A 9,586-nucleotide genomic window follows, 5' to 3' on the forward strand; every position below is an offset into this window, starting at 1 on the left:
TGTATGTATGTGTGTATATATATATATATATATATATATATATATATATATATATATATATATATATATATATATATATATATATATACATACCGTAAATCCTCTAATATTGGCCTGTATTCAATTAACGGCCAGGTCTCATATTTTGGCCGGTGTTGGAGTCGGCAGAGGTGAATAATGGCCGGTCTATTATTGTGGCCGGGTGGAATGTGGAAACAAGCAAGTACGGGGGGCAGTTGTGTCATCTTCTCACTTTTGATTTGCCAGTGATAGACCGCGAGGGTAACTTTAACCGTGCAGAGACGAAGAGGAGGCAAAAATTTGATATCAAGTTCAAAGAGAGCGTGCTGATTTATTATGCTGCAGAACACTCTGGGGAGCAGTAGCAGGGGTTGTATGAACTAGTTGACTTCACTATAGTGACTTTTTATGCCTGTCATCAACTAGTCGCTGTCACGTGATAATGAGCAGCAAGATGCAGCCCTCAGAAAAGACAGCAGCCTGCTGTCAGCAGGTGACAAGCTCCGGGCCTGCAGGATTTACGGTATATATATACAGCTAACACAAAGAGAGATGAGATACAAATGTGTTACACATGTCAAAATAATGAAATAAAATAAAATATGAATCTGCAACAAATACCTCAGAGACTATGAGCTATAGAATATGAACACAGAAATTTACACAATCTATGTAGAGAGACTCATAATCCTCATATTACTTTAAATCCTTTAACAAAGATTTGCAGAAACATTGGAATACTTTTTAAAATTCCAATTTCAGTGTTAAATTATGGAAAGGATGCGGCTGGAAATCTGTGCTCAGCGTTCTGCCAGACACTGTGTAAATATTCCTCATCATCCACAATCTGGTTCCTCCAGGTCCTTTGTGGCAACAGCGAGAAGTGCACAGCTGGTGCTTGTGCCCCTTTGTTGATTACAGAGTTTGAGAATTTACCACATGGTTTAGAAGTGGCTCAGAAATCTTAATAACACATGATACAATGTATAATAGATGGTTTATTGCTATGTTTAGGTTAGCAACTACAGTAAATGCTTGAAAATCAATGTGAGCCAAACACATTGCACATCCGACTGAGCACAAGTCCTGTTTGCCCTGACTCAGCCCTCTAACAGTGCTTGTAAAAATCATTTATCTATTAGCTAAGTTATTCTACTTATAACATGAAATAAACAGTGAAATAACATACATTCATATACATCTGGAGTATCATTTACTCAAAAACCTCAGTAGGAAAATGGAACAACTCAAGTGCAATGTTGCCACCTAGTGGCTAAATCTCTTCACTACAGCATTCAGCAGGACATTTTAATTTTAAGCTTCAAAACCTCCCAAACGGTTTGATAATACAAAAACAACAACAAAGGTTACATTCTTTCATTAGGTCTGCACACACCTCAGATATGTGACTGCAACATTTAAGTTATTATTCTCAAGTTACATCTCTAAGTAGTGCAATCACTGCTGCAGATCAAGAGTTAACAAATAAGACAATTTCAAAAACCTTTATTTAAATTAAAGACTTGTCAAGGCACTTTTAATGTTGTTTCCTCAAATAAAAGGAAGTTTTCACAGTTTCAGACATGATATCCTTTTGTTTTTGTGCATAAAAATCATATTTGCAGTTCGGAAATTGGTGTAATTGAGTTGAAATCTGCTGTGTAGTCAAACGAGTAATTGAAATGTATGTGATTTATTTGCTTCTAAAAGAAGAAACAGTACTTCCAAAGCTCCCATCATGCCCCTCTTATCCTTTCTCTTTGTTCTTGGATGCATAAAATGTGCAACAGCCAGGTACCAAGCCTGTTACCCTGTTCTTATTCATCTCTTTTTGCAGTTATTTTTTTTTGTATTTCAAGCTCTAGGATGTATTATCCACCAATCCAGAAGTTTTTGAAGTCCTTTTTTTTCCAGTCTGGACATTAATCCATCTTTGCTGGTTGTGTCAGGCCTTAGTGTGTTTTAAAAGCCACCAGAAAAATAAATCCTGTCTTAGTGCGTTTATTCCCTCAGACTTTGATTCTGAAGGTCCAGCGCTTCCTCCACTACTAGACTGCCAGGTCATCATGTCGTGCCCGGCTGCTGGTCCCACTGATCTTGCTCAGGCGCCGTTTGTCCTTCATGTAGCCTGAGTGCAGCAGCAAGATCGGGGAGCAGTTGTTGGGCAGCTCTGCAGGTGCCTGCTCGTATCTCATCGTCAGGAAGTCCTCCTCGTCCTCAAGGTTGTCGCAGCTGTGGTGCCGCTCAGTGGCCAGGTTGACCGAGTTCTGCTGCAGCGCCATCCTGGTGTTGAAAGGATGAGTGGTTATGGAGGTGATGGGGTTTTTGGAGCTCGGGGACGTGAGACAGTGGTTGAAGTCTGGAGGTGGGGTGCAGGAGGGCCGGGGTGGCTCCAAAGCTGCCGTCATTGCTCTTTGATGTTTTTTTTGGATCATCTTTTTGCGTACGCACCTCCTGATGCTCTTCCAGGCCAGATGGTAGAGCTCCAACACAGAGAGCAGAAGAGACACACCGGCCACCACCAGCATAAAGACGATGAAGACGTTTTTCTCTGTGGGCCGGGACATGTAGCAGTTTACGGGGTTGGGGCAGGGCCACACGTTGCAGAGGTACAGCGCCTTGAGGAACACCCCGTACATCATGTACTGCACCACAATAAAGGTCACCTCCATCACTGTTCGGATCAAGATGCTCAGGATGTAAGTGTGCAGCAGGGCTCCTTTTAGACGGACACGTCCAATCCCATCAGATGACACATCTTTTCCACTCTCCTTCTGTTGGATGTACTCCTTCTCCTCTTCTAGATCTTCTTCATCTTCCCTGCCCACCTTCTTCTCCTCCTGCTCCCTCTTCCTCCTTTTCTCCTCCCTGCGCACCGTGTGCATGGCGTGGCCCATGTAGATGAGGGACGGCGTGGACACAAACACAATCTGCAGCACCCAGTAGCGGATGTGGGCGATGGGGAAGGCGCTGTCGTAGCAGACGTTGGTGCAGCCAGGCTGCTTGGTGTCGCACTGGAAGTCGCTCTGCTCGTCGCCCCAGGAGGACTCCGCCGCCGTGCCCAGCACCAGGATGCGAAAGATGAAGAGGATGGTGAGCCAAACCTTCCCAACTGAGGTGGAGTGTTCCTGGACCTCTTCAAGGATATTCCCAAGAAGACTCCAGTCCCCCATCGCTGCTCAAAGTCTGAACACACACCTGGGATACGGAGACTGGGAGGGGAATGAGGGCGCTGGGATGGACAGAGAGAGCAAGGGAAAAACAAAACAACCTGTTATTGACATGTGTAGATTTTGCATGTGTGTATAGGTGTGTGCTTTGTTTTTACAACATTTTGGGGAGAATTTCCCCACGTTTCACTTGTATCTTGGGGACATTTTGAAATTGTGGGGCATTTGGCCAGTCCTCACAATGAGAAAACCTCAATACTTTTGGGGGTACGGTGTGATTGAACTTTAGCTAGAGTTTAGGATAGGAGCAGACCAGTAATGGTTAGGCATAAAGCAGACACTAACATGAATGTAACTCAATCACAGGTCCCCCCTACAAGTAAAGCAAGGCAAACGTGGCTGTGTGTGTATAAAGTCATGTATCCTGTAAAAATAGCTTCCTCTGCCTGTGACTCGTTCACTAACTGCATCCTGTGTCACGACTGCAACGTTCCCAGGAGGACCGGATACAGAGAAGAGTCGTAGGAGTTATGTGAAGTGATTCAGTAAATTTGTCTCATAAAAAAACAAACGTTTGTCCTTTTTGAGCAGGACATCACAACAGCAGCTCTGATGATGAGAGATTCCAACCTCTTGGGAGGTGTTGATCAGATTCGCGTGTTCGGGTTCATATCTTGATTCAACCATCAGCGAGAGTCTGGTCGCGACCCAAACACGGCAGTGACACGCTGACGAGTCTCAGCTGAGGATGACTCTATAAGGCCGTTCGCCAGACAGCTTTATGGGTGCTACAACCCCCCCCCCCCCCCCCCATCATCGAGAGGTCAGGAAAACCCATCAAAGGGGTGACTGCTGACTTGTACGCTGAAGCTTTGCAATGATGGATGAGTTATGAGAAAGAGGGGCTCAGTGTAATAGTTGGGAGAGTTTCCAATACGTCACACGTTTGAAATGACTTCCTTACTTGGTGAAGTCACAGAAAATGTATACATTATGGAAAACGATCTATCAATCGCTTTCTGTGTGAGGCTGGCGCGTCAAGTGGTTGCAGCAGTTTTCCTCAGAACAATCGTGAAAGCTGCTGGTTGGTGAGCGGTGCGCGGTCCCACCTACAGTACCGACTGAGGGTTTAGCACAGATAACACTGATGGTGTTTACTGGAAGTGAATCAGCTCAGCGCTGAAGGAAGGGAGTGAGGCTCCAATCAGAATAGCAGGAAGTTACACAATAAGACAACAATCCTCTGATCAGATGAAACACCCAGAGAAGATCCTGGAAAAAGAAATGTGTCTCTTTCTGCTTTGATGTGAAGTTTTCCTTTTTTTTTTAGATTAAGAGCTTTTATATTTACTGTGGATCCGTTGTCAGGCATTGTCTTTATCTTTGTCCCTTAGCCGCTCACAGGAAGCAATCTCAAACTATACGATTTCCGCAAAATAGAAAGGAGCAGAGTGTCAGAACCAGAGGTCACAGTCGAGTTTCACTGAACTTATGTTGCTCTTAAAAGCATCTTTTTTTCCCGGTGAGGTCAGCTCTAAACAGGTATTCTCTGTGATTCATGGCGACTATTGCTGAGCCGTCGTGTTTCCCTGTGGACCATCACGTTTGTTGGACGTGAAATGGAATAAATAAGCTGGTTTTAAAAGTAATGAACAAATGTGACATTTTTAGCCTCATTTGTTAATATTCAACACCTTCAGCTACTAAATGTTAAAATGTTGCAACAGCCCTTTAAAGTCTTATTAATATCTCTCACTTGACAGAAGTTATAAGGAAGAGTCATTTTGGTTTGATTAAATGTTACAGTAGCTTACCACAGAGTGATGAGAGAACAAACAGCTTCTCTACTGAATCACCATTCCTTATGGTTTCTCATGTGACTCAACAAACAACTGGAACACAGTGAGTCCTCCAGTCTGTCGGACGCTCCTCTGGTTTTCAGCAACTCAGATTCAGGAATCTGGAAGTTGTGGGAAAGCCCAAATGTCACATAAACATGCGTCTCTGTTGTTGCTGTTTTTTTGATCTTACAGAAAATATCTTCTTCACATGACAACAGGGTGTGGTCTGATTTAAAGATCTGAGCACCACTCAGTTGGTTTTTGACTCCGGATTTGTTCTGCAGACCGGAACACGCTCCGCTACATAAACACACAGGCAATCAGATGGATTGGTATACATTCCCTTGGCCGGCTTCCCATTTTCAGGACATGTTTTGACTATCATCAACAGAGGAAAAAGGATCCACACGGCGCCTAACAATGCAGCGGTGCCACCAAGAAGGGGCCAAGGGCACCAATGGACCCTCCCAAAAAATAACTGACCAGGAATTTTAATTTAAATGTGCATTATATTTATATTTTTAACAATATGAATCAAAGAGAGAAGAGCTGCATCATCTATTTGTGAAAGAAAAAGCTTGTTGACGACAGCTCACGTGTAAAAGTTCACCCAGTCTTCCAAGTGCAGCAGCTGGTTGCTTCCTGGATGATGTAAATATCCCGCACAAAGGGATTATAATTAACAACGAGCCTGTTTAAGTTTAGCTGCGTTGGTATGACACGCCAGCAATTCTGGGACTGTGTGACCTGGAAATTAGGATGAAGAGAAGAACGCCTCCCACTAATGTGAGTCACCTGTTGCGACCCCACGGATCAGCGTGGATCTGGGCCGCCATGCATCAGTCACCCCAGCAGAAGCCGCCGTGCTGCCTGCTACCTTACATGGCTGTTCGTCTGCCCGCCGCCGTGCACAGACCCACGGTCCTGTCATCAGCCTTTGTTATTGTTTAGCTGCAAATGGCAATACACTGGAACGTTTAGAGCAGGCAGCTGCAAGGTGTTTCATGAAGGGGAATGCCAGACAAAATCACAGCCAGCTCTTTCTGCAGGGATGAACCAGAAGATGTTTGGTATTTAAAACAAATCTGCTTTCAAGCTTTTAATTAAAGAGACTCCTGATAGCCAGAGATGAACGATACTCCCTGGTAATGGACATAAATCTCCTAGTTTTGTTTGGCTTATTATTTTATTGCGTTGACATGGTGACTTTTTTTTACAGTGTTGATGGTGGTTGCTGTAACAACGCCAGAGCATCAGAGTCTGAACTCATTTATGAATGTAAACTCCACCAGAAACGTCCAGAAAAAAAGCTATAAACAAACAATTTAATACAGTTCAAAATATGTTGCAGTTTCATAAATGTAAATTTTACAATTTATCTATACTTTAGGCTTTAAATTTTGTAATTTCTTGAATGCAGGCTTGTAAAAAGTGTTTTCATTAGATGGTGCACCTGAGTTTAAAGTAAAAACTGACTTCCTCTTAAAATGTTTTGTTGTATTTAATAAAAGACTGAACAAAATGAACTTTAAGATAAATACAGTTTTATAAACACTGTTTTAGTAAATTAAACCCTTCAAAAAGATTCCGTTTCAATCCGTGGTTTCCAAGGCTGGGGTCGGGTCCCAACAGTGGGTCACCAAGGTCTACATTGGGGTTCATGAGAGGATTTCCTGAAGTAGAAAAATAAAAACACCTGGGACCTCATTTATCAAGCTTGCTTACGACAAAACGGGGTCGGAAAACTGTGTAAGCAACTTTCCACGCAAACTGGGATTTATGAAAGAAAACGTAGCGGAAAAATGTGCGCAACTTGAAGTTGACTGAGGACGTGGCTTACGCACATTTTGGACATGGAGAGCACCAGCAGTGCTGCTGCTGAGAAGGATACAGTTATGAAATCCTGCAGCATTATCACTTGTACTGCTTCGTTTTCACACAGAACAAGACCCCTCACCCGCACACACACGTGCAAATACACACACATGCACGCACACTCACACACACGCGCGCACACTCACACACACAGCCTGAAGCGCAGAACACGGAATGCAGAATATCAGCAGGAGGACAGATTGAGACAGAATGTCATGCGTCTGTGACAGTGTGTGTGTCCTGTCACTGTGACCAGATTGATCATGCGCCCTGGCTACTTGTACAGGGGAGATCTCTGTTTGGCTGACTGGTTAGCGTGTGTGACTGGTGCCTATCTCCAGCAGTCAACGGGCAAGTAGGCGGGGTACACCCTGGACAGAGAGCCAGTCCATCTCAGGATAAATGAGACCCCTGAAGCTGTATTCCATGTGACAAGATTGCAGGTTCGAGCCCCGCTCAATTTTTTGCTGTCGTTGTGTCCTTGGGCAAGACACTTAACCCCCCTTGCCTGCTGGTGGCGGTCAGAGGGACCAGTGGCACCAGTGCTCGATAGCCTTGTCTCCATCAGTGCACCCCAGGGCAGCAGAGGCTACATCTTAGCTCATCCCCGTCAGCGTGTGAATGGGTGAATGACTGATTCAGTTGTAGAGCACCTTGGGGGGTTCCAGGACTAAGGTGCTATATCAAATACAGGCCATTTACCATTTTTAGCACAATTGTTACAAAAATCTAAACAAAATGGTCACAAATGGATATAAGTGAATTTCAAATGAAATGGGTTTTCTTTAGTCTCTCAATCATTTATTTTTTAAGCTTTTTGTTTCTCTAATCAGAAAAATCTGGGGTTGCATGTCATGAAAATTGCTATTTTGTGGATTTGAAGCATTAAAGCTTATAATCCAGTGGTTTAAATAATTAAATCTGAAATTATTTTACTTTAAGAGAGAAAAACAGTTTAAACACAAACCATTTTTAAATAAACAACAGTTATGGTTACAGTGTTCATGCAGTAAGCAAATAATCTTGCTTCAGATTATCTGAAAGTCATTAAAGTGATTTTATTTAGGGGTTAGGGTTAGAAATGTGCTCCTGATATTCCTGTGAAGAGTTAAATACTTTCAGTACCGTGTGGAGGGAACACGTCATTTAAAAATGTTAAATCAGAGTTTTATTGCTGCGGTAAGACCTCGTATTTGTCACTTGGAGGTCCACTTGTTCCTGTTTCCATTGCAGCAGTTTATCAGTGATAAAAGAGAAAAAACAAAAGCAGATGAATGAAAGTGTGAGTCTTCCCAAACCTGCTGGGGAGGACGGAGGTGTTAACATCTAACAGGCCCCCAACTCCTCAACCTCCATACAAACATCAGAATCAAGCGTACCTGTTATCTCCTCGTCTGGGAGGTGACTCTGATCAGGAAGTCGGATCCAGATGGGAAGAGCGTGGTGTTCCAGTGAGACTATCTCCGATTTGGGAACCTCCAGGAGCTGATGGATGCCATCTGAGTGTCCCAGCTGAGTTATTTGTCCACAAGAGGAGAATAGCATCACAAGAGTGTGTTTCCCCCCATGGACCTCCCTTCTCTCTCTTCCTCCTCCTCCATCTCCTCCTCTTCCTCCCCCAACTCCCCCTTTTCATCTCACATCCCAGCTGCTCTATTTTTTGCTGGGAAGCATTCTCCTGCAGAAGGAAGGGAAGTGGAATTGTTTTCTGAGATCAATGGCAATTCCGCTCGGAGTAAATTTCCAGAGTGCTCCTGTTTATCGAGCGCTCCTTAAGGTTTACGCGTCTGGTGCCTGGATGTTCATCCGAGGACAGATCTCTGAGCTGTAGAGCACATCGAAGCTCAGCTTTTAAGATCAGCCGTGTATTTGTGTTTTCAGATTCTGAAATGAAACAGAAAAGCAGTCATAAGGTTTGAGATGAGACTGTACCTGCTTTGTTCGTTTGTTTGTGTCTGGGATCCTAACAAAGAGTCACAAACAAACTGGAACAGAGCGTCTTCTTCTGTCCTGATCCGGTTCCTCTGCTTTAGTTCCACCGTCTGCTCTCACGGTGATGATACATTAATCTGATGTTTTATGTTTAATTCCTCCTTGCTGAAGGCCAGTGTGTGTTCAGATGGACATAATCGTGGAGGAAGGGGCACAACGGACAGAGTTCATGGCTTTGGCTCAGAAGTTGGACATTGTTCATCCACTAACTTATATTTTTCCGTTATTAAACCTAATAATCTGAAGTGTGTTTGGATTTGATGAGTCAGTTTGGCTTAATTAATGGGATCTATCTTTATTTATCTTGTTGGCTGACTTGTTTGTTTGTCTTCACAATGTCACTGTAAAAGCATCAATCTGAGTGGATTCATTCTCCTGCAAAACTGCATTTTTGACCAGGAAGCAGACTCATGCTTTTACAGATAAATATAGAAAAGCAAACAGGATGAGAAGGATCTTGTAACAAGCTCTGGGGTCATCTTCTAAACCAGACCATGTGCCTCAGCATCAGCACCAGAACTGCTTCAATTCTTCAAGATAGAAGTTCAACAATGGGTTGGAAATATTATTCTGAAGTTCTGGTCCATATTGACATGGTAACGTCCATGATGTCAGGACTCTACTGTTCCACCACATCTCAAAGGTTCTGGACTGGACCAAGATCTGGTGACTGTGGAGGTCTTTGGG

The 9,586-nt window shown here is 43.5% G+C and overlaps 1 protein-coding gene across 2 annotated transcripts; it reads right to left on the reverse strand.

The window, feature by feature from the left end:
• Positions 1–1,924: 1,924 nt before the first annotated feature.
• Positions 1,925–8,427, reverse strand: LOC107389904 (gap junction alpha-5 protein). 2 transcript variants are annotated; one of them, XM_015966311.3, is made up of 2 exons: positions 8,287–8,427; positions 1,925–3,253 (listed from the first exon to the last, which is right to left on the reverse strand). In XM_015966311.3, the coding sequence occupies exon 2, from the start codon at positions 3,192–3,194 to the stop codon at positions 2,070–2,072; it is 1,125 nt and encodes a 374-aa protein (XP_015821797.1). In that variant the 5' UTR covers positions 3,195–3,253; positions 8,287–8,427; the 3' UTR covers positions 1,925–2,069. The 2 variants fall into 2 exon arrangements, with proteins under 2 accessions (XP_015821797.1, XP_015821798.1); XM_015966312.3 differs by lacking the exon at positions 8,287–8,427 and adding an exon at positions 5,006–5,127.
• Positions 8,428–9,586: the final 1,159 nt, after the last annotated feature.

The sequence above is a fragment of the Nothobranchius furzeri genome, chromosome 14 (assembly GCF_043380555.1).
Source record: "Nothobranchius furzeri strain GRZ-AD chromosome 14, NfurGRZ-RIMD1, whole genome shotgun sequence".
Lineage (NCBI taxonomy): Eukaryota > Metazoa > Chordata > Actinopteri > Cyprinodontiformes > Nothobranchiidae > Nothobranchius > Nothobranchius furzeri.